Source organism: Trichomonas vaginalis, chromosome II (assembly GCF_026262505.1).
Source record: "Trichomonas vaginalis G3 chromosome II, whole genome shotgun sequence".
NCBI classification, from domain to species: domain Eukaryota; phylum Parabasalia; order Trichomonadida; family Trichomonadidae; genus Trichomonas; species Trichomonas vaginalis.
Window position 1 is genome coordinate 8,740,527 of NC_067204.1, and position 24,138 is coordinate 8,764,664.

Sequence of the window (24,138 nt, forward strand, 5' to 3'; positions counted from 1 at the left end):
ACTCACCTACGTTTCCATAAGAAACAGCAGTTGTATATTCGTAAGTTCCAGGAACTATTTCTGACCTTCTAATGGCATTGTCGCATTCGTTATACCATTCGGAAACATTTCCGTTCATGGCATCCAAAACTGTTGGCGTTATATTCTGAGCGGCGTACATTTCATATGGGTAAAAATATAGAATAGTTGGATTTATGTGTCATAATAGAACCCACTCGTACCAAGCTTTACTTTCTTCCTGACTGAGTTTTTAACTCTTCTTTTTCCTTCATTGCCACTACTTTCACTAGATGAAGTTACTTCTTCACTACTTTCACTTTGTTCTACTCTTCTTCTTTGGTGTCGCTTTTGGTAACTTGCCCTCTGCTTCAAGTCGTTGCATCTTTGCCTCATGTTCACCTAGTATGTTGTAAATTTCCCATGTCCTTTTTGCCTTTGGGCTCTGGTCGCCCATCTCAGGTAACCTATATCCTAGAAAGATTTTGTCATAGTTTGTATTTGAGTCTTCGCGTATTGTTTGCATGACTCTTTCCTGAGTTTCCGGTTCAAGCTCTTCAAACAGAGCTTGTCCATATGGAATAAGCTCGTTTCCAAATATATGTTTTTGTAGCCATTCTGGTTTTCTTTCCATGTTACCAATAATATCTTTTGTGAATGGGAAAGCTTTTACCCAATGTTTCAGTCTTGCGTCATTTATTTCTGTAGTTGGTTTTATTTTGTCAACGAACATGTTTTTCAATACTAACATTTCATTTGGTACTGTCCATTTGAGTTTTCTTAAATATTCATCCATTCTCGGTTCATTGTCTGCAAAGTAAGTTTTTATGACATTTTGCAAACTTTCGTTTGCAAGGTCATGTACAATAGGTTCTCTTCCTTCTCTCTCCCTAACTTTCTTTCTAAACTCTTCACCAAATATACCATCTCTATGGTTCTGTGTAGTTCTTTGAGATAAATGTTCTAGAACGTCAGGTGTTATATTTCCATCAGCCATGTTCATTTCATACTGGTTCAAAATATCTGCATCTTTCATATCTTTCAATGGCATTAAAGCCGCGCTGAAAATACCAGCTATATCTGGTTCACCATTCACTTCCATTGCGTCTACAACTTCTTGGAATTGTGGTTGTAAGTTTATGAACCACCTATCCGGATTAGCTTTATGACCCCATCTCATTGTAGTTCCATAGTCTGCAGAAACAAAAGTAGGTTTGTTTCCATATTGGTTAGGTTCTGAATGAACTTTAAACAATGTTTCATTTCTATATGTTTTGGTGAAATTTAACCTTTTATTTTCACCGAGTTCAGCCAAAGATTGAACGTTATATGGTCGTAAGTAAAAAGGATTGTTGTATTTGCGTACACTTTCTTTCAGTTCTTCCATTCTATGCTGAATATTTTTCATCTGATGTTGGAGTCTTTTGTATGTCGGCGAACATTTTTCGATATTCTTCTACTATGTCAGCCGAATTTTTCTTAGACTCTTGGAAAGATTCCATATTCTCCGCATACTCTTGTTGAGGGTCAAGATTTTTCGGCTGTTCCAAATCTTCATCTAGTTCTGTGAAGTTAGTTTCCAAAGGAGGGACTTGTTCGTTTCCTTCAGGCTCTTCTAGCTGTTGTTGCTGAACTATTTCTTCCATGTCTGGTTGTATCTGAACTTCTTCCTGTGGAGTTTCTTGTACCTCATCTGCTGGCATTTCATATATTCCGAGACCGTTTTTAACAAGTTCCCTATTTAAGTCATCCGCATTCATAACCCTTTCTTCTTTCGTTCCGTCTCTATTTTTTACGCGTTTCATGAAGATAGTTGAATTATCATTTATCTCTGACACCAAATATCTCGGAGTAAATTCAGTCATGTCATTTGGATGATATGCTATTAAATCATATCCCTTAGCGAGCTTGTATTTTCCAGGTTTGAAATTATATCCCATTTGGTGCTGAACCATAAAGCTAAATAGGTTCGGGTCAGTATTTCCTTCCTTGAACTTTCTAATAGCTTCTTTATATCTGTCACTAAAGTCAAGAGTATCTGGGTAACCATAATTTTCCTTAAGCATTTTTAAGAATTCTTGGTTTCCTTGTTCTCTACTTCTTTTATGTCCTTGCTCTGTTTGTGGTTGTTGCTGTGCAGTGTTTTGAACTGTTGGTTGCTGTGCAGTGTTTTGAACTGTTGGTTGTGGTGCAGTGTTTTGAACTGTTGGTTGTGGTGCAGTGTTTTGAACTGTTGGTTGTTGTGTTGGTTTTGGTGCATGCCTGTGTCTGTGTCCATGTGACGATGTAAATGTTTTAGGTAGTCCTGGTGCAGGTGCTTCTCTTGGAGGGTTTGGTGGTATATAAGTTCCACTAGCTAGTATATAAGTTCCACCAGCTGGTATATAAGTTCCACCAGCTGGCACATATGTTCCATCTGCAGCATAATGTCCTACCTGACTTTTCGTTTTTAAGAAAGCATTTACTAGGTCTGTTTTGGTCTGTTGTAACTCTTTTTCTTGACTTTCCACAACAGTTGCTCTAACGGCGTCATAGGCACTTTGAACTGCCTGTCTCGTTGCTGCATCTGTTATTTTCGTCATATTTTGTGCTACTTCTCTTAACTCTTTGTCGAAACCTTCAGACTTCAGTTTCTTTCCAGATGAGAAGTCGTTCACTAGTTTCACCTTACTATGAAGAGCTTCGAAGGCGTTCTTAAAGTCAGCATTCATTAAAGCTTCATTTGAACTGTCTTCATCCGCTTGTATTTTTGTCCTTATTGACCCTATAAGTTGGGCTGCTTTGGCGTTGGCTTGGGCATCTAACCAGTCATTATTAGCTTTTATATATTCTGCGCTTTTCATTGCCTTTTGCATGGCTGCGTCGTTATTTTTACTTTCTTGTGCTAAGTTTTCATACTGTACGGTTTGGTTTTGCAACTGTAAAAGTTTTTCTGCCTTTACATTTGCTTCAACTTCTTTTTATACTCATCGCTATCCATATATGTCTTCAGGGCTTTTTGTTTTATTTCTTCATCTTTCAGTACTTTATATTGAGTAGTATGGTTTTTCAAATTTATAACATCTTGTTCCATTTTTGCTACTTCTGCTGCTTTTTCTGACACTTTTTTCGCATATTCCTCTGTACTTAGTTCTTTCAGTTGTTCTTCTTTCTTCTTTTTCTCTACGTTTAACTCATTGAGTTTCTTTGTGTGTCTGTCATATTCTAGTTTCTTTTCGTTTTCACTTATTTGTTTCTGTATGTCTATGTTTGACTTTTTGACATCTGTTATTTGATTTTTGAGTGAACTCAAATTCATTTGACTTTGAGGGTTATAAGCTGTTCCGTCTGCAGCTCCACCATAGCCTGCCATTTTCGCTAAAAGTGCCGCTCTTAAACCTCCACTCTGTGCACCAATAACTCGGCTTAAAAGCATAGGGTTGCTTGACATTTGTTGCAACATAGTGGGGTCATTCATCATTTGTTGTTGCAACTGTTGTTGTGGTGTCAGTTTTACTATTGGATGTTTCAATGCTCTCTTCCTCTTACGTATATTCTTACGTAGCTTACGTGGCATTTTAAGTGAAGTTAAAAAGCGGTTTTTGACAGATGTTTATATGACACTTTTTGTTCAGCACAAAAAACTACTCGGTCAAAGTGTTGTCAGTTTTGTAAAATAACCGTCCTATCTCATTCTATAAGGGGGAAAGTCTTCTCAAAGTATACTTCCTTGGAACGCCCGTAACTTTTCCTGTAGCGACGATAGACCCTTACTTGTCCGGACAAAGTTATACTAAACATCTTCAGGGCTAGAGGGCACGAAGTGCCTGGAAGCCCCACTACCTTTTTTTTTATAAAAATTTTAAAAATTAATATTATTTTTTTCTCTTACTACTTTTAATGAGTGAAAAAGAGAAAGAGGGGAAAAAAGAGAAAAGAGAAAAGAGAAAGAAAAAAAGGGGGGCGGCGATAATTTTATATTGTTTTGTCTTTCGGCCGAATGGCGGCTACTTCGTACCCGCCATTCGGCCCCAAAAATGGCGTATTATTCTATTTTTAAACGGTCATGGTGTAAAACCGTCGCATCCCTAATTCTACACATGTTTCTAAATTTATATCAATTTCATATTCATTCTTCAAAAAAGAAATAAAATCAATATTGTTTGAAATTATTGCATATTTCATGCAATTTTCATCTGGATCTTGTTCTTTCAAGCATTCATTAATAATTTCCAGGTTTCCTCCTAAAAATGATAATTGAAGACATTCAGGGGTTATTTCTGATTTGAATTTTGTTCTTAACAACTTAAAACAACCAGCTGATCCATGATAGCAACATAATTCAAGAAGTGATAATCCATGTTCTGATTCCGGATAGAATTTATTTTTGAGAGTTTGATCTTTATCAAATAATTCATCTTCAATGAATTTAACAAATGAATCTTTGTCATCGTCCATAATTGATCTGTACATTGTATTCTTTTCATGGATATCCAATGAAAAAATTTCATTTTCATATTTTTCAAAAATTTTCTGGTGATATTCATCAATTGGTAATTTGTATTCTTTATGAAAGAAATACTCCAAAGCATCTTGATGGTAAAAATATGGTTTTATTTGAAATTCTTCATAGATCATTTTGATAATTGTCCAATATGATTTTAAATATCGGTTATTGTATCTATAAGCTGTAAAAATCAAATCATATATTCTTTCTGGGGAAAATATCTTCGTATCAAGTAGATTCGTTTTAATCATTTGGTAAATTTTTTGAATTTCGTCATTTTTTGTCGTTTTGATTCGCATAAATGATGATAGAGTTTCCTGATAATCTGCATATCTAGTGATAAGCTCATTATATAAATAATGAGAATCATCAACCTCTGCCATTAAGGGTCCACTGTAAGGCCAAATAAGGCCCATCGTCGTCCCAAAAATATTGCTCGAGATGGTGTTTTACTAAGGCCCAAAACTTAAAAAAACTCAAAAAAATTAACTTTCCTCTTTTGAGATCCTTATCAGATATGCATCAATTTGATGCAGTATCGCAGTTCGAATCTGATTTTTTAATGTAGATATACTCTAACATTCTTGAAAAAATGCAAAATAATATTAATTAAGCTTTTCATTTCTGTATCATACACGAAACAAAATCATTTATTATACTAAAATTTATCAAAGTTTGAATAATGAAAAAAATAATATCTAAATTTTTACATTGAGTCGGCTATTGATATGGTCAATATTAAATCGTTTAAAAATGGGCATTGGCCAGAATAATACCCACTAAAATACACTTTTTTTAAATGTTATCAATTTGTTATGGTATATCTTTATGATAATGAATAAAATGCTTATCCTTCATAAGTAAATACATAATTTATGCTTAAACACAAAAAATAACACGAAAATTTTTGGCCAACATATCAAAACTAAGGATAATGTTTTGAATATATAAGCAATAATACTTTGTCTAGAGAATTAAATTTGTGCTATCTAATTGTCAATTCTTTGAATTTTTTTTTAATGCAAGATATCCCGGCATTGGCCTCAATGAATATAAACTACATGCATCATAATATTAGTTTGTAATAGCATAAAAGCGAAATTCCTAATTTCTTCTCAAATAAATTCCTAAAAAAACATCGGAATTAATGATTGGAAATAGGTCAAAAAAATTCCTAATATAAAACTTATACTTAAGATAAAATCAAAATTCGAAAATATCTATTTTTCAAAACACGCATCCAAAAGCGAAAAAATTCGAAAAAATCATGTCCTTATAAAACTCGCCGATTTTGCAATTTTTATCCGATTTGAAGTGATAGAATATATTACCATCTTACAAAAACATATACTTCATTATTCCATTCACAAAATATTAATCAGAACACTAGGAAAAGTGGATTTTCGAAAAAAGACGATAACGATTATTTGCAAATCGCCTCTCAATTTTGAGAGACTTTCAATTTTTACAGTGGACCCTTAAAAATTTTAAAAAGTCGTTTTCAAACGATGAGAAGAACAAATGAAAGAATTCATAATTCTACCTCATTTAAGAGAACAATGTAAATCAGTAGCTAGATATACATCATAAGTAAATTGAGCAGGAAATTGAGGGTAAAATAATCGCACTAATAGGATTTTCCCCCACTATCAGTTTTTTTGGTCCTTGTAGTTATGAAATTTAGATTGACGTTAAACTTGTTTTCATGTGGTCTATAGATCAGAAGCTCAATGCTTATGCAATCTATATTCTATTGTATAGTATCTAGGTTGCATAAGCATTGCAAACTACGTAGTAACTCAAATATTTGTTCTTCCTAGATCTCTCATTCAATGTTATATAATGCATCCTTCCGAAAATATGAATAATACTCTTAATAAAGGATACGTTTTCATGAATTCTATCGCATATATTTATTGCGAATTTGAAAAAAAATATAAATTACAATTTTATGTTTGCTTACAATATCTTTTATAGTTATTGTTATTATTGGATTCAAACAAGTTTAATTTACATTAAAATAAAAATATAAAATATATCTTTGGAGAACAATGAGAAATAACAAGTTTGGCAGGTTTTAAGTGCTTTTGCAGAGTAAACATATGATATATTAGATTTTTTGAATGTTGTAGAAGTAAATGATTCTGAACCTATAGAAGGAGCGGCTTGGCGATCGTATCGATATATAACAACTTCTTCTAAAACATCACCATTACCATAACAAAACTGTGAGCTCAAATCAACAACTGAATCTGGGATATAAATTCGTTTAAGATAGGCAGCACGGTTAAAAGCGCCAAAGTATAGAGATTTTACCGTGTTAGGAATCATATACGATGAAGCAATTTTGCGTAAGGGAAATTGATATAAAATTTTCATATCTTTTGAGAATAAAACCCCATCAACAGAACAAAAATTAGGATTACCCGGGTCTACATCAATATATTCGATTGGCCCATTATCAAATGGATTTGATGGATTCAAATTCTTAATTCCTTTTGGAAGATATAAATATTTTAAAAAATTTGAAAACGTAAAGCCTGCATCTCCGATGGACTCCAGACTATCTGGAAGAGAGATATTAATTAAATTAGGAAATCCAGTGAAAGCTGATCCGGGAAGATCCGTAAATCCTTCTCTAACAATAATATACTTAACTGCGTTTTTATTCGTCCCCGGTGGAATAGATATACTTGTTGTACCTGTGAAATTAATTTCGAGAGTATCACTCAATAGTTATTCAACAACAAGTTTTTTTTTCATTATTTTTTACGGGCGTGTTAACATATTACTTAAGGGCGCACTTACGCCCCTATGACAGGGCGTTCAATTCAGATGTTTAAGGTTAAATTTCAATCACGCTTCACGCCAGTTGTCAAAAATTTGAAACAAAGTCAGATGGGCGTAAGTGCAGCCTTAAATGCAAAAGAAATTTTTTCATTAATCCAATAGTGTGCTTTATTTATGAAAGGATTTTCATTTCCATTGAGCCAATCACGTGCTATATTAATTTGAGGAGTTACATGAAAATTGTACCAATTGTATACTTTATTAATGAAATGGGTTGCTTTTTTTTCTCCGCCCAATTAGTTACTTTATTATATATTGAAGATGTTTTCTCATTAAGCCAATTGCGTGCTTTATTAAATAAAGAAGAAACTTTCTCATTGAAATCAATAATTTGTGGACCTCCAAAAGTGAATGAGAATTACAACTTTTTGTATGCAAATAATACTTTTCCAACACAACAAATAAATAAAATAAGAACATACAAACAATTTATTATAAATACAAAATAATCTGAATAAATACATCATTGCTTTGACTTAATATAAGCTTCTATGGTTTCTCTAACATTATTATTTTCTATTGTCCTCAACATAGTAGCAATTGATTGCCCGAAAATATCTTTCACATCTATATCTATTTCCTTTCTCTCAAGTAGCATTTTCAATATGTCGTTATGGCCTTGGTTTACGCATTCGAAAATAGGAGTTTGTCCCATTTCATTTTTGCAATTCACATCAACGTCATCTCTTTCCAAGAAGTATTTAACCACATCATTCAGTCCTTTTGCACAACTTACATGCAATGCTGACATTCCGATATTATTTTTATCATTTGGATCTAATAAATTCCTTTATATGAATATATTAACAACATTCATGTGATAATTGCTTAAAGCAAGCATCATTGGTGTTTCTCTTAAAAGTGTCTTCAAATGGACATCAACGTCAGGAAATTCCAACAATTCTCGAACGCATTCAGTGTTTCCATGGAAGCATGCATGATGTAAAGGTGTCCATCTTTCAATATCAAATGCATTCGCATATGCACCCGCTTCACGTAATAATTTAATTATCCTTGAATCTCTCAAACAGACATAAACAAATTTGAAGAGCTGTTTGTTTATGTCTGTTTGATATCGACAAATTGATTTTACTGTTTGTTACTAATATTTTTACAGTCTCATACGATCCGAAACATGCTGCAAGCATCAAAGCTGTCAATGTATCATTCCCTCTTGCATTTATATCTGCTCCAAGACTAAGAACTAATGACATTGCGTGGAAATTGTTTGCAATAGCACATGTGTGAACAACTGAATATAAAGTAGATGCAGCTGATAATACATTAATCTTTCGTGTATTTAAAAGCCACTCAAAAACAGCATCATAATAAAAAAGTGATGCAATTTGTAAAGTGTTTGTTTCATCAAATCTTCTTTGTTCGATTAAATGAATGATTTCAACGTTTCCTCCAACAATTGCGAAATGTTCCGGGTAGAAGTTATCATCATCGCAGATGTTCAAATCGGCATTGTTGAGCAAAAGGAACTTAAAGCATTTGATTGATCCGTATGCAGCAGCGTAAGAAATCAAAGGAGGATTTGCATGGCAAAAGAAACAGTGTTCAAAGAAGTTATTGGAAATACGCATGTTCAAATCAAAGTTGGACATCATTGAGAGATCTTGCAATCTGTTCATATCATCATTCTTGCAGCATAAGGCGAACTCATTATGTTGACATCCGGCTTTTATAAAAGATTTGAGTAATGCGTAGTCATCGGCAACTAAATTATCCATGTTAAGCTCTAGAAATAAGGAATTTCCTATTAAAGATGTCCCTTGAACGTTGGCTGTTAAGAAATTTGCTAAAAACTTCTGACATTGGGCATCCCTGATTTCAGGAAGAAAAAATAAGGCCATAATTAATGAGTATCGTGATCGTAGTTGGAAGTTTTTGAGGACCCTTACTTTGATATCTTCGATATCAAACGTTCCAAGTTCAATACACATTCGTAAGACTGCAAATATCGGTATTTTATGATAGATAAAATCTAAAAGTACTGGTTTCATAAAGACCTTGTCAAGGAGTTCACTGGCAAATTCGCTCTTATATTGATACTTTTGAGATCCGCATGCAAGGAAGTGAATGAAATGAGCATATGCATTCAATGATTTAATACGGCCTGGCAAACGTGGAACAAGCTTATTGCAGATTATTGGAATTTTTTCTTTCTGAGTAAAGTAAATTGTTTGTGCGAAACGACCGAGTGTATCACTAACATTCTCGTCTTTTAGGTCAAGCAAGATTTTATCAAGTGCAAAATCATTATCCATATTAATTTGCTCTCAAATTAAAAAAGTGCTATTAATTTCAAGGTACGTTTGTTCGGTTGATTTTGTTATTATTATGCCATACAGATATTCCGGAAAATCAGAAATTGAAAAAGAAACGGTCAACAGTTCAATTTTTGAATGAGGTTTTCTATTGAAAGTTGAAATAAGAGATGATATAATTTTTAAGAATGTATTTTTACGATAAATTAATTAAAATTTCGAATTCATTAAAAATCGAACTAATTTCTGAATTAAAATCAATATAGATACGCATAATATCTTCCTATTAGAGCAACACAATGCCATATGCAAAGATGAATTGCAATTATATTCATATTATAACTCAAATTTATAAATTTCGGAGTATAGTGTAAAGATATATTATCTATAGTACGAAACTATCTGCGTGTTTAGTAAATCAATGACAAATGTTCAGTAAATATTGATCCATAAAGAAAATCTTTGAACAATACTTCAAAATTGGTCATATTTGTAAGATTCAAAAGGGGAAATGATTTACCATATAATTGAAGATCATTATTTTGATTTATAGTATAACTATTGGTTGGAATAAATTTTGATTGTTCGTTTTCTTCTTTAATTTTTTAATTGAAAAAGATATTTAGTATCTAAATGTGTATGAAAATATTATCCATATAATTAAAGTTAGTTAAATCTTATTTTGAGGATTTTTTGAAATTTCGCCAGGGACTAAATAAAAAATAAGAGACTTTGCCTCTAATTATATAATTAGAATGAATCGGGTCTTAAATATTTCCGCTTAAAAAGGTAATGCTTTGATTAATTCCAGATATTCAACAAAACCATGTTTTTAAATGGTAATCAATGGGTAATTTCCATATGATATTAATTATATTTGTGTATGTTATAGGAATGGCCCGATTTAAATGCCTGTAAGAGCCATTTAGCGTACAAAAATGAAGTGTAAAAATTAGTTTTGCCAGTTTTATGAAACTCTTATTAGAAGGATTTGCTTGTTCTGGGGATATTATAAAATAATACATTCCAAATAATCTAATCTTATGAATTTTTTTAAAGAAAAACTGAATTGAAAGCTCCGAACGAAATGTGACATTCCGATCACTCAGTAGCCTCTCAAAATCGAGAACTCTTTCAAAAAGATTAAACAATTGACCAGTTGGGCATTCAATTTTCTACTATTGAGAAGGTTCCGAAATCAAAATATCAATGTTTGGTGACGGCATTGACCCGCTTACTAAGTACCAGCGCCCACCAGTCCAGTGCTACCATGGTGGCCAATCCTTCAGGTACTGCCCAGATTTCAAATGTGACTTCTCTGTCACAACAAACGTTTCTGGCCCGCCACAACACGCCATTGAAGCAGCAAAGAAGGTCTTCACTGAAATAGAGCATTATCCAGATCAAGATGCCTGGGTTCCAAGATGCCATGTTGCTGATGTTCTTGGAATCAGCCCATTCCAAATCCGTGTAGGCAATGGAGCTTCCGAATTCATCGATATTCTTTCTCGTATCTGGAAGCCAGGAACAACATGGAGGCCATATCCAAACACAGTCCAATACTTAGAGTTCAAGCGCGCATTTACAAACGCTGGACAAACAGAAGTTGCTGTTGATAACGCAAACGCTGAAGTTACAATTATTGTCAATCCAAACTCCGTCACTGGTGAGTTCATTGACCTTCCACAAATGAGAGAAATCATCGCTCGCGATTCCAAATCAACATTCATCATCGATGAGTCATTTGTCATGTGCTATGGACCAGAGTGGTTCAACCATTCTGCCATCCAACTCATCAAGGAGTTCGGCGACAGAGTTATTGTCCTTACATCATGGACAAAGGTCCTTGCCTGCCCACTTCTTCGTCTCGGAACAGTTATTTCCACAGAAGCAATGACCCAGAGAATCGCAAAGATCCAAGCTCCATGGACTGTCAACGGATTTGCTCAGGCTTTCTTCGCAAATGCCATTCACGACACAGACTACTTCAAGGAGATGTGGGATATCACACCAAAGTGGAACGAAGAGATGAGAAAGCTCCTTACAGAGTATGGAGGCGAAATCTATACAAACGCACCAACATGGGTTCCATATGTATACGTAGACTTACATTCTAAAGAAGCTGCTGAGAGAGCAACACAACTTGCCTTCGATAGCGGCCTTCCAGTGAGACATTGCGACGATTACGGCTGCCCAACAGCTCTTAGACTCGGCGTTCGTGATATCAAGTTCTTGCAGATGTTAATTAATGTTTGGAAACAGGATGAACAACTTGAATCGTTAGTTCATGCTAAATAAAATATAGAAAATTTATACTACTCATATGTAATTACTTTTTAGAGTTAGAATTTTAACTAGTATGCCATATTAATTCTATTCTGCTCAAGATTTTTTTTTCCCCGGATGGGATGATTTTCTACGTGACGTCACTTTGCGTCATGGTGTAAATTATTCAATTTTGAATGTATGCGAGTGTAAACTACTATGGAAAAAGCGTAGGGCTAAGTCAACTTTTTGAAAAGTAGGGCTCTATAATGAGTTTTACAATTGCGTTGAAGGCGGCGACCTCGTGTATTTTAGATGGTCATTCTCTCGCTCATTCATTAAAAATTGTAAACGTCACAAAATTGAGACCCCTACGCTTTTTGGAGCAGAGTTATTTGAATGAAAACGATTATTTTTGAGAAGTTTACGGCGTCACATGAAAAAAAATCAATTAGGGAGCGTCATGCAACAAGTGTCAACACAGGATTTCATGAATCTTGCATCTGGCGTTTTTACTAATTGAAAGCTCCAATTACCCACATCTGAAATGTTAGAGAAGTATCCAGTGCATCTACAATTAGATTCGGATTCACCCTTTAATATAGGCTTAGGAGATATTTTTCCATGATTTTTATGGATATGATATATGGTCATATAGCGATATATTATCAATCAAAAAATATAAAAAATATTTTATAAATATGGAAATATAAGAAAAAAAAAGTTTAGCCTAAAAAACCAATTGATCGAAATTGAGGGCTTTGGCAAACCGACTACAGTGCACCCTTAAGACATAAAGATTTATCCAGTAAACACACAATAAGTGTAGAAGGAAGGGAAATCTATTCAAATTTCTTTCGTGATGCGTGTAAACTCTTCAAATAGTAATGTAAACTTTTGAAATTTCTATAGTTTACATTATGATGCCCCAAGACGCCGATGATTTTTATTTCTCAATGTAATTGGAAAATATCGATGATTATTACCAACTCATGATATTGTCATCTCTTTTAATACTATCATTAGTTGTCGACGACACCGTGTCGTTATATACAATGCATCAAGGTGATATCAATATGCGATTTTGCTATATGATCTGATTGGATTTGTGTGACAATGTCAAATAAATTCTTCAATAATTTATTGAGAACACATTCACATCACCTTAAATTTACTTGCACGAAGAATCAGCTCGATGTATTTCCAAATAAATTGCAAATATGGCAGAATTTGCTATTTCACCTTGTGCAAATATCGGGTTTTCCTACAAGTGCAAAAAATGCTCAAAAAAATTATTTTACATTCAAACTGCGCATTATTTGTGCGTTTAAAAATCTATCCGCGTAAAGTAGTCAAAAGATGTAAGCATTTTCTCTTTAATATATTTTGCAATTGTGGCTATACTTTATTAATGGTTTTGATTATTTATAATAGTCAACTCCAAACTTTTTCAAATGCGCAAAATTTGCGCAGAAGTTCGGCTGTTTCTTCACTATTATTAAATGCTGCTTTATGAAGAGCGGCTTTTCCATTTTTATCTTTTTCATTAATATTTATTCCATGTGAAATAAGAAGTTCGGCTGTTTCTTTATTATTATTTATTGCTGCAAAATGAAGAGCGGCTTTTCCATTTTTATCTTTTTCATTAATATTTATTCCATGTGAAATAAGAAGTTCGGCTGTTTCTTTATTATTATTTATTGCTGCAAAATGAAGAGCGGCTTTTCCATTTTTATCTTTTTCATTAATATTTATTCCATGTGAAATAAGAAGTTCGGCTGTTTCTTTACTATTATTTATTGCTGCAAAATGAAGAGCGGTTTCTCCATATTCATATTTTTCATTGATATTTGCACCATTTGATAGAAAATATTCGCAAAAAGATGGAATATTAAATTTCACCGAAATATTAAAGCATTTGTTAACATCATTGGTTTGATCGAAATAAACTAAAAATGATTCAAAATTATTATGCAATCCACAATAAAGTAAATTTATCTTTATTTGGTATTCGTTCATCAAGAATGTAACAAAATCAATGTTGTGTGAAATAATTGCATAGTCCATGCAATTTCCATATTCTTTTGGTTTTTGATATTTCAAACATTCACTCATGATATCTGGATTTCCTCCTAAAAACGACAAATTAAGACATTTATAAGATACATATGATTGAAATTTTGTTCTTAAAAACTTGAAACAATCAACTGCTCCATGGTAACAACACAATTCAAGTAATGAATATCCTACTTCAGAATATGGATATAAACTGCTTTTAAGCCTTTGATTTTTATCAAACCATTCTCTTTCTGTGAATGCAATGAATCTTTCTAAGTCATTATACATAATTGCTCTGTAAATTGTATCTTCTGTATGAAAATTGAGATTTTCAGATTTAATTTTTTTGAAATTGTCCGATTTGTTTAATTTGATTCCATATTCTTTGAAAAACAAGAAGTTTGAAATAGACTCAACATCTCTGACATCTGTGACATGGTAATCATCAGATATGAGTTTGGCAAGGGATAAATATGACTTTGTATAGCGATTATTATACGGAATAATATTTAAAATGTCTCGAATAATTATTTGTGGTGGATGTTTATTTGAATCAATCAATTCTGTTTTGATCATTTTGTAAATTGAGTTTAAATCTTCTTCTTTTTCAGTTTTCAGCTGATATAACGCATTATATAAATCAATGTAGTATTTACAGATACTTCGCAGTTCGCTGAATTTATTTGGATAAATGTCTTTGTCGGACATTAATAATTTTTTTTTAAAAAATGACAAATTTGCATATTAACATTTAAATATCTTTTAAAGTCATTATAATAAATAAATATTGTTTTAGACATTTGGAAATCAATGATCACAAAGATTTCGGAAATAATCTATGAACTTTAATTACGTTCATAGGTATTAAATGATACAGTAACAATGTGAAAGTCGAAATCAATAAGATTTACATCCAGATGATTATCTTCAAACAAAATTATACAAGGCATTTCAATGAATTCATTACATTTGAAGTTTCAATGAACCCGACAAAAATTTTAATGCTAATGTTCATCAGTTGTGTGAAAATTTAAAAATGAAATGTCAAATTAAAACAAATTTCGGTCACATCTATTGGCGTTAATACTTTTCGAAACCACTCAAATCTTAAATCCATATATATATATTCCTAACTCTATCACACTACTTGCCCTTGATCGTTTTGTTTTGAAATCCATATTTGCAAAGCCTTATGTTTGAAGAAAGATATAATATGCCTTTGAAATTTGATCGAGGGTTTTTATATAAATCACATAAAGCTCCAAGAAATATGTTTGTCAACTTATGTTGCAACATCAATATTAAACAGATAGTTTGTTTTGTTATGCTGCAAATTAATGGTGATTGTTTTGAAGATGCACAACCAGAAGTTTTTTAAAATAATTGTGAAATTGGGTGTTTTTAAGGGAGTTTACAAACCAGATATTTTAGAATATATTGATCATATACTAAAAAACATGATTTTGAATTATAATAATAATAATCTATAATAAACATTTTATTTAAAATTTAGGTGAAGGTGGAGGTATAAAGAGTATTTGCATCAGCAACTCAGGATCTGTTATACTTCTGAATGCTTCAGACAAAATTTCTTTGTCGATCAGGTTCAAAACCTGAACGAGTTGAGCAATTTGTTGTTGTTCAGCATCAGGATGAGTAATGATCATGTTCAAACTGAAGTTTGCAACTGCTCGCTGCCAATAATCAATTGGAAACAGTTGCTTTATTTTGACAGTTGCCAAATAAATAACATTTGTTACTAAAGAAAGTTGTTCCAAAGATATATTCGCTCTAAATATAGAATCGGCGATACCCAATCTCAGAAGATTGATACCATAAACATCTGTTCTATCATCTGAAAGGAGATTCCCAACAAACAAAGCTCCTTCATCGAAGAAAAAGAAAGATGTCAAACGAGAAATATCTTCGAAATTAATCAAAGCCGTTTTTCCTGTTGCTCTCAACATATGAAGCAAAACATTAAACTTCTCGTAAGGAGCATAATCACCTCTTATCACGTATGGAATGATTTGGTCAATGACAGAACTCGGAATTCTGTAAAACAAAAGTGTCAAAAGTGCTCCGCAATACTTAATATCATCATGAATAATTGATGCGACGAAAGGACCAGCAAATTGCATAATAAGTTGTGTAGAACCACATCTCAGCAATAAAGCTAAAGCCCTGTAAGAGTTGAAGCTTGAAAGACTCAAAGAAAGTGTGTATTCCCATGTATCTTCCCATCCTTCAGCAAATCGTGGAATTACTGAAGCAACAACTCCTAAAAATTCTCCAATAACTCGCATTGTTGAAATATCCATGTGTGGATTATTAAACAATGAAGAACGGCCAATAACAAAAAGAACATAATTAATCATTTCCTTTTCAGTTCTTTTGTTTCTCATCAATAAAGAAATTAATAATTTCAACATAGATTCATTGAATCCATAACTCATCATTTCCCAAAGTAAAGATAGAGTGAATGTCCATTCCAAGTTCACTTCTTTCTTCATTTTGATGTAAGTTGCAATAGTTGTATAAACTTCATTACCAAGTTCTGAAACAGTTCGTGTTTGTTTGCAAACGTTTGTAATGAAATTTCCAACTTTTTCTGCAAATTGGTTTTGTAATTCAGGGATTGGTTCATTCAGGATATCCATCGCTCTTCCTGCGATTCTGATAAAAGTAATAGGATCATTCTGGATTGTTACCGTTGATGCATCAATTATAAATTTATAAGCAACATTTGTAAATTCGCATTCGTTTTGTTTCAAAAACTTGAAATAAGACATTGCGAATGTCAATCCCATAGACAATTTATGGCCTTCATCGAATACAGTTCTAAATGCATCTTGTATTGTATTCGCGTAATTGTTCAATTCTAAATTATCGTTGCTGTCTTTTACTTCACAAAAAAGCGACACAAAAGTATTCAACATTTTGTAGGCAGAAGAATGAACTGAATGATCTTTGAGGGCTAAGACAGCTGTTGGGAATGACAACAAATCTTCGATTTTATCACGATTCGCAGGGTAATTTATGAAGATTTGCTGTGTAATTAAGTCAGCAATTGTCATCATTGCTTGAATAACTTCAACAGAAGGAGAAACTCTCATGTTTGTACCAACAAAAGGTACTGTTCCTTTGATGATGACAAGTTTAGTAACGAAAACCCAGAAATTGACATTTTTGAATCGAAAAAACAGTTCTCTCATCTTCGATTCTCCATCACAAAATCCTTGTTGAATAATTCCCAAAATAATTGGAATATCTTTTGCACTCTCCAAATACTTGAAATAAGCATTGAGAATAGGACGTGGTTTGTCAATCGTGAAGTCGTATTTGATACTAATTTGTCTGTCACTTGATGATTTCATCTCCAATCCAAGTAACAAACTCAAATTCTTATTGAAAACTTGGTGTAAATATGTGTCAGAAACGTGTTGTCTCAGTCTTTCATCGTTTCCACTTATATTTTGTATGCATTGTCCCAAGTAATACAATGTTTCTGTGTTCCTGACTGCATCATTGAATGAAACATCTTCAAGGATTTCGAATGTTTGGCCAACGAAATCACCTGTGAGCACATTCATTTCTATCAAATGCAACATTGCAAAGAACATGATTGGATGTGGATCTGTAACCATTAATCTCTCCAATGCTAACAAACATCGTATTCCATCAACTTCTCTTTCCTTTGGGAATTTTAGTTCGCTTATAATTGCAGCAATTAATGGTGGATTTGATGTTGGTTCTTCAATGTAATCCATCAATTCATCGTAATACTCTGGTTTAATGAGAATCAATGATGCAATTGCTGCTCCTTGCAAACGAGTTGTTCGTGCATCTGTTGATGTGAAACTCAACATGTTCTTGAGACTTTCTTTTGGTATATATTCACCAATGAAATTCTTTTTAGTTACAGCATTAATACACATTAATCTGACTTGTTGTAATAATTTGTCTTTTTCTTTTTCTTGAGAAAACAAATTCAAACAAGTCGATTTCAACAAAGTGTGTGCACAGAAAACACTCCAAGGACTGTAATCCCTCAAAACAATCTTGATTAGTTCTTCTCTCATAGGTGTTCTTACATCGGAAAGTATCAATGTGTAAATTGTCTCCATTTTATCACTTGACACTGTGTAGTATTGCGAAGGAAGGTTTGTTTTATACAATTCTTCACATAGATCAACATCATCTTTGCATTGCCTGCATCCCCAATCGTATTTGTTTTCACTAGGGTTATAAAATCTTTGCAAAATCGTTGGAGTAGCAACGAACATTGATTGTGGCAAAGAAATATGCCAAGCAGCTTTGCATGTTCTAATAGCAAGCCACATAGACAACAAGGTTGGAGAAGAAAGATAAGCGGCATTATGTGTAACAACAACAGAAACTTGTTGAATTGTTGGTTGTAAACTCAACAAAGTGTCAATATTTGACATAATTACTTGTTTCATCAACATCGCACCAAATTTCATTGGTGTATTTAAGTTTATATTCTCTTCTGTGATCTTCTCACCGTTCCTGAATAATCTAGGTAGTTGTTTGAACGCTAACAAGATGATTTGCATCGGAAAATCAATTGGTGATCGTTTGAAAACAGCTGTACACAATAATAAAGCGGCAGAAAATCTTGGATCTGTTCTTTCGATGGTTTCTGGTAACCAGTTCTTAATAATCTCGTGGATCTTCAATATACTGCTTTGCGCAATGTTACTTGTCATCACAAGAATGGCAATGCCACGAGAATAACCGTTAATTTCGAGCGGTTTTATATCGGTTGAATTTAACCAAGAAATGAAAGAATAAACCAAAATCTGAGAAGTTTTTTGATCTCTACGGCCAACAATGACAAAGAATGAACATAATAATCTGACAATTTCGCGATCTTTTGAAGCTAATAATTGATAAAAAGATTTAGCAGCTTTTTTGATTGTTTTCGCTGAAGCTCTAAAGTTTATCAATGTATCAAGACAAATCGCGGTGTTCATCATTCCGAAACCTTCCTTTTTCGAGTCATCAAACACATAATGACACAAAAGTGGGTCATAAGTGCTTCCTATAACAGAAGTAACGGCTCTAAATACTGTACGACTAAATGTGCATGCATAAGGTAATGGAAGATTCAAAGAGACGATAGACAAAGCAAATTTAGTAAATAATGAAATCTTTTTTGAAATATCATCAGGTTGGAGGAATCTTATCCATATCATCATGGTATGACATAATAAAGGAATGTTCTTTTCGTTCTTTGCGTACTCCAAAATGGTTGAAAAACAAACTTTGTAAGGTTTTTTCGGATCGTAAACAGATTGGCCTAAACCGGTCTGATCCTTTTGTTGGCCTGTAAAATAAATCATTTTTGCTAAGGATTTGGCAATTGCAAAGCGTAATTTTGAGTTTTTTGTTTCAAATTGAGATTCAACTGGCGTGAAAAGCTTTTTCATACCAAGTTTTGTAGATTCCATGATGACAGGAAGTGTTTTAATGCATTGTATTTTGATTTCGTTGTTTGGTGAATTCAAACCACGAGATATGTAGTCAATAACTTCAATAGCTTCATCAAAAACGTATGAATCAGTTCCTTTTATGATTCTCCTGAAGCATTGAACAACAAATGGTAGTATTCTTGTTTCATTTATTCGTAATAATTTTCTGATAAAGTCTCTGAGAACCATAATTATCTTTTCTCCGAGATGTTTTGCAAATACGCCGAATATTATAATAGCTTGTAATGATCCGCTTTGTATTTCATCTTCTAGAAGAGGCAGAATTTTCCAGTATTCAATGTGCGTTCTGTTTTTATAGCATGCAACTGCAATTAAACCAGTATATATCGAATTTACAAAACTCAGCTGTCTATTATTTGCATTTATTAAGTAAACTACTGTAGGTTCAAGATCAAATTGGTCTGTCATGTATCCTCGTGATATCAAATTGTTCAATTCTTGAAGCTTTCGACCAATTGCAAGGTTTGGGTTCATTAGATTGTCTGAACGCAGAAGGTTGTTTAGGTCGAAGATTACCTTCTGCATCAGTTACGAAATAATGATATTTCAATATATCTGTTATAGTTATATTCCGAAAATCTTTAAATCATGATTATACGAGGATATGAAATGTCAAATTAATATTTTATCACCATAGGCTTGAGTTAAGCCAAATAGCGTTTAACAACAGTCTGACATTAGGTGTTAATTTATCATGCAAATATCTATAGCCATATTAAATTTGAACATATTTGCAAGAGATATTGTGGTTTCTCTTTATTGAGGACTGTTATCCTATGATTCAGTGATGCTGTTGGAAAAGTTGACATCAACATAAAAGAAAAAATATTATCAAGAATGGAACATTCAGAAATTAGAAACGCACTAAGTGAAATATGCAACTACAATAAAGAGACAAATCAAATTTCTAGTTTGGGTGACTAATTTAATATACTACCAATGATCAAATTTGCTCAATTAATATCTATTAGGCTTGAACAGAATATTTTACGTCTATGGAGCTAATATAATCTAAGAGATTTGGATACATCTAAATCAAGTGACTTCTCTTGAAAAGATCATCACTCTAAACTCAAAATCCTTGATTTTAAAATAATCGATAATATTCTCTTAGGATAAGCAGAATTCATCAATATTCTACATTTTTGATACATCATTTTTTGAAAAAAAGTGACAATTTTGATGACACTTACTAAATTTCAGGTTGATAAGTGCGCAAAACTTATAGAAAAATTACTTGCTAAGCCAATTTGTCTCCCATTTATTGATCTCGTCGATCCAGATAAAGATGGAGCTCCAGATTATCTCCAAATTATCAAAGAGCCAATGTCGCTTCACGAAGTTCAAAAAAAGCTTAAAAACAATTCCTACAGTACAATTGATCAATTTGTTAGGGATGTTAATCTTATTTGGTCAAACGCAAAAGAATATAACGGCGCAGATACACTTTTTTCACATATGGCTATGGAAGCTAAAATTTGGTTTGACGGAAAGATGAAGCAATTCTCAAATACTCCAGAAGAAGAATGGACAAGAAAAATCCAGCGTACTACTCAGAAATTATTAGAAGTATTACAACACCCACCAGCAGAGCTTGATCCATCTGGTAAATTAGCCCACCACGAAGGCGAGGCTCCAAAATAAATGTTAATATTTATATAACCAAATTATTTTTTTATAATTGATGGAATCCTATAGACGTATGTGTTTTCCGTGCTGATTCTGACCAAAATGTTCGCTTTAAATTCATTTACAATTGATTCTTATACACAGTGATAATTTCTGACAATTTATACAGCTCGATTACTTGTCAAAATTGTCAAAAATTTTAGATGAGTAGAAAAACCGATCCGATATTTAGGGGTAATAAGCAAGCCGATCCAGAGAATCCATTGGTTGATCAATTTGATGATCAGGTTGACACCTTGCAACAAACAATTGGCGCTTTGAAACAAGTTTCTAACGCGTTAGGCGAAGAACTAGAAAGACACAACACTTTACTTGATCAAATGCAAAATTCATTCCAAAAGAGTGAAGATCTTGTTAATAGATTGCTCTCAGGAGTTGATGAAATTTTCAAGAAAACAGGATTAAGCCCTACAACTTTGACATTTCTATTTGTTCTCGGAGTTATACTTTTCCTTTGGCTCTATTGGAAGATTTTTGCTTAATCTTATCATTTTATCATTTATAAATTTCATATTTGTTTTCTGTTCTTTAAACTCAAATATACAAGATAAAAATATAAGTACTTTCTATCCAGTTAATTGTTTAATATATAATATAAGAAATTATTTATAAATAATTCATATTTATTTTATTGGATTTTACTAAATGAGAAAAGCATTTGATAAACTCATGGGAAATATCCTAAATTTGATAACAAATGCTGGTTTAAATGATATCAAGGAAATTATGCATTTGAGATTAATAATAAAAATTCCTGAATAATAATATTATAGATTAGATGTCAATACATCAAATTTAACATATAAGTTCTATTGTCGATTTTGCACATAAATTTATACTTGCAAAACCTAGAGGAGTTTAAATCTCTATTATCTTATTTAAGTATATTCATTTCAGATGCTGAAAGAATTACTGATACTCAACTATGAAAGCTATACCACATCATAGTATTCATTTGGAGAAAACCAAGTGATTTTTAGAGCCATATTAATGGAAAAATCAACTTGTAAGCTGCTTGAAAATTTTTGTTGATAAATCAGCAATATATTCATCATCAGATTCAGCAAGCTCATTAAAAATGTGTTCAGTATTTAAAATATTGAAACATTCGCAGAGAAATTCTCTTGCCGTATCATTTTGCATACAATTAATCCATACTTGGAGTGCAGTGAGAATCTCTCCAATAAAAGTATTATCATCAGTTGTTTCAATCCATTCCAAAATTAGAGGAATTATAACATCAGGATGCATCTTATTTAATTGACTCTTAGAGACATTCATAATTATTGAATTAATCACTTTAATACACCAATATGAATAAATCTGAGTTCTATCTAACAACAAAGAAATCATATGATCAAAACATGTTAAATCATTTTCAATTGTTTCAACTACAAAAATATTTATAAAACTTGGAAATCTTTCGATATATTCATTCAGATAATTAAGCATTTGGCAGGTTGATTCATCTGGAGGGAATAAACCATCGAAGATTGATTTGATTGGAGCAAAATTAGATTCACATAGAAATTCATGTGGTATATAAATAAGAATTGCTCTTAATCCTTTGTATCCGACTTTCTTAACTAATAAAAATGGATGAAAGACAAATTTTGTTAAAAATAAATCATTCCAATCATGCTTAACACAGTGTTCTCTAAAAGGTTCTATGTTATGCTTTATTCCCTTTATAATAGCTAATCCTGAATATATTATTGCATCTTTTTGGCCTGATTCGATATATAGTTCTAAAGATTCAATAATTTTAGCGTATTGAAAGTTATCTAGCTTCTGGAAATAATCTAATTCTTTTAGTGTGAATAATGCATAATATGGTGTTAATGAATAATTCTCAGGTTCTCGAATAAAATAATCATAAAATAGAAGACAAAGCTCTTGAAAACCTTTCATGTTATTCAATATTAAAATCATGAGATTCATAGTTATTTCATTGCATGATGATTCAAAGAGCTTCAAATAATTTGACAACATCTCATTTTGAAAAATTAAAGATGAATATTGAGTATTATAAGTTGTGATTGCACTTAGAAGCTTCAGTGAGTCAAGTACGATATCCTTATTTTCAGAAAATAAAAAGCTCATAAAATCTTCTAAAATTTTGGTATGGTCAATGCATTTTAGCAACTGAAGATCATTACGTGAATTGTTGATGAGTATTTCAACGAGTTGATGAAGTGATTGACCAAAAATTTCTTCGTTATTTGAGTTTTCTTGAATAAAATTAACAAGATTAATTACTTCTTCGGTTTGTTTAGGTACTTCTTTGATATCGTCATTGGAAATGTTTGAGTTTTCGTCAAAATCCTTTTGAATTTCATTCATACAATAAATTTTAGGGGCGAGTATTTATTCCCCCTGCAATCAAATTAAAAAAGTGAATCAAAAATTTTGGGACAGTATTTCTCAAATTATTTCAGTGAAATATGTTTCTCAATGATTACAAGTATATATATTGTGATTTGATTTTCGATAATAAATCTGAATCAAATGTATATTAAACTCGCACATTTAGTCTTCTTATCATAATAATGTTATTAGTTAGTGACTATGGCTACAAAACAAGCAAAATTAGATATGTATCTCATAATCAAACGGAAGTTAAGCTAAGATATTTGAGATTTTATCACCTGGTAGTATGCATGATACTATACCAGAATGACTAGTCAATCTGTTGTTTTAATATCGTTTTAAATTTTTTATGCCAAAATAGTACTCTGGCTATCATTGGTAATACGTAAGGTTGCTACTGTTGTAATATTTCGAAAAAATAAAGGTATCAACTTTAATGCAAGATATGATGAGTTGAACATCGAATAATTGGGTTTTTGTAATACTAATCTTCTTTAGTCCCTAGTATATCATTGTTTCATACTAATAACGTGGATCAATTCCGTTTCAATGATCAGATAAAGCAGAAACAATCTCCTCAGGTGCCACTTTTTTGGTCTAAAAAATGAGTTCCCCCCTTTTGTCTGGAAATAAG

At 32.3% G+C, this 24,138-nt stretch overlaps 13 protein-coding genes across 13 annotated transcripts, besides 3 other annotated features; 3 read left to right on the forward strand and 10 right to left on the reverse strand.

Moving 5' to 3' along the window:
• Window positions 1–313: 313 nt before the first annotated feature.
• Window positions 314–1,099, reverse strand: TVAGG3_0509600 (protein of unknown function, DUF4106 family; the record flags this gene model as incomplete). Its single annotated transcript, XM_051236879.1, has 1 exon — window positions 314–1,099. The coding sequence occupies one exon, from the start codon at window positions 1,097–1,099 to the stop codon at window positions 314–316; it is 786 nt and encodes a 261-aa protein (XP_051094703.1).
• Window positions 1,100–1,703: 604 nt separating this feature from the next.
• Window positions 1,704–2,063, reverse strand: TVAGG3_0509610 (protein of unknown function, DUF4106 family; the record flags this gene model as incomplete). The annotated part of the gene is made up of 1 exon (XM_001583319.2): window positions 1,704–2,063. A coding segment is annotated over one exon (360 nt), but the record flags the coding sequence as incomplete, so codon positions are not given.
• Window positions 2,064–2,104: 41 nt separating this feature from the next.
• TVAGG3_0509620 (protein of unknown function, DUF4106 family) lies at window positions 2,105–2,852 on the reverse strand (the record flags this gene model as incomplete). Its single annotated transcript, XM_051236880.1, has 1 exon — window positions 2,105–2,852. A coding segment is annotated over one exon (748 nt), but the record flags the coding sequence as incomplete, so codon positions are not given.
• A 412-nt stretch (window positions 2,853–3,264) lies between these two features.
• On the reverse strand, window positions 3,265–3,553 carry TVAGG3_0509630 (protein of unknown function, DUF4106 family; the record flags this gene model as incomplete). Its single annotated transcript, XM_001583318.2, has 1 exon — window positions 3,265–3,553. A coding segment is annotated over one exon (289 nt), but the record flags the coding sequence as incomplete, so codon positions are not given.
• A 479-nt stretch (window positions 3,554–4,032) lies between these two features.
• On the reverse strand, window positions 4,033–4,434 carry TVAGG3_0509640 (protein ubiquitination; the record flags this gene model as incomplete). Its single annotated transcript, XM_001583317.1, has 1 exon — window positions 4,033–4,434. One exon carries the CDS (start codon window positions 4,432–4,434, stop codon window positions 4,033–4,035), a length of 402 nt encoding a protein of 133 aa, XP_001583367.1.
• A 436-nt stretch (window positions 4,435–4,870) lies between these two features.
• Window positions 4,871–5,961: a mobile genetic element.
• A 1,315-nt stretch (window positions 5,962–7,276) lies between these two features.
• Window positions 7,277–7,403: a mobile genetic element.
• Window positions 7,404–7,785: 382 nt separating this feature from the next.
• TVAGG3_0509670 (uncharacterized protein) lies at window positions 7,786–8,088 on the reverse strand (the record flags this gene model as incomplete). The annotated part of the gene is made up of 1 exon (XM_001583316.1): window positions 7,797–8,084. One exon carries the CDS (start codon window positions 8,082–8,084, stop codon window positions 7,797–7,799), a length of 288 nt encoding a protein of 95 aa, XP_001583366.1.
• An 89-nt stretch (window positions 8,089–8,177) lies between these two features.
• On the reverse strand, window positions 8,178–9,774 carry TVAGG3_0509680 (spectrin binding; the record flags this gene model as incomplete). Its single annotated transcript, XM_001583315.1, has 1 exon — window positions 8,338–9,606. One exon carries the CDS (start codon window positions 9,604–9,606, stop codon window positions 8,338–8,340), a length of 1,269 nt encoding a protein of 422 aa, XP_001583365.1.
• Window positions 9,775–10,781: 1,007 nt separating this feature from the next.
• Window positions 10,782–11,928, forward strand: TVAGG3_0509690 (aminotransferase-related family; the record flags this gene model as incomplete). The annotated part of the gene is made up of 1 exon (XM_001583314.2): window positions 10,816–11,904. The coding sequence occupies one exon, from the start codon at window positions 10,816–10,818 to the stop codon at window positions 11,902–11,904; it is 1,089 nt and encodes a 362-aa protein (XP_001583364.1).
• A 708-nt stretch (window positions 11,929–12,636) lies between these two features.
• Window positions 12,637–12,657: a mobile genetic element.
• Window positions 12,658–13,305: 648 nt separating this feature from the next.
• TVAGG3_0509710 (protein kinase protein) lies at window positions 13,306–14,637 on the reverse strand (the record flags this gene model as incomplete). Its single annotated transcript, XM_001583313.1, has 1 exon — window positions 13,306–14,637. One exon carries the CDS (start codon window positions 14,635–14,637, stop codon window positions 13,306–13,308), a length of 1,332 nt encoding a protein of 443 aa, XP_001583363.1.
• Window positions 14,638–15,431: 794 nt separating this feature from the next.
• TVAGG3_0509720 (armadillo (ARM) repeat-containing protein family) lies at window positions 15,432–20,028 on the reverse strand (the record flags this gene model as incomplete). Its single annotated transcript, XM_001583312.1, has 1 exon — window positions 15,432–19,919. The coding sequence occupies one exon, from the start codon at window positions 19,917–19,919 to the stop codon at window positions 15,432–15,434; it is 4,488 nt and encodes a 1,495-aa protein (XP_001583362.1).
• Window positions 20,029–20,627: 599 nt separating this feature from the next.
• Window positions 20,628–21,089, forward strand: TVAGG3_0509730 (chromatin organization; the record flags this gene model as incomplete). Its single annotated transcript, XM_001583311.1, has 1 exon — window positions 20,628–21,089. The coding sequence occupies one exon, from the start codon at window positions 20,628–20,630 to the stop codon at window positions 21,087–21,089; it is 462 nt and encodes a 153-aa protein (XP_001583361.1).
• Window positions 21,090–21,277: 188 nt separating this feature from the next.
• Window positions 21,278–21,616, forward strand: TVAGG3_0509740 (Golgi SNARE BET1-related family; the record flags this gene model as incomplete). The annotated part of the gene is made up of 1 exon (XM_001583310.2): window positions 21,278–21,616. The coding sequence occupies one exon, from the start codon at window positions 21,278–21,280 to the stop codon at window positions 21,614–21,616; it is 339 nt and encodes a 112-aa protein (XP_001583360.1).
• A 517-nt stretch (window positions 21,617–22,133) lies between these two features.
• On the reverse strand, window positions 22,134–23,477 carry TVAGG3_0509750 (armadillo (ARM) repeat-containing protein family; the record flags this gene model as incomplete). Its single annotated transcript, XM_001583309.1, has 1 exon — window positions 22,134–23,477. The coding sequence occupies one exon, from the start codon at window positions 23,475–23,477 to the stop codon at window positions 22,134–22,136; it is 1,344 nt and encodes a 447-aa protein (XP_001583359.1).
• Between the last annotated feature and the right edge of the window lie 661 nt (window positions 23,478–24,138).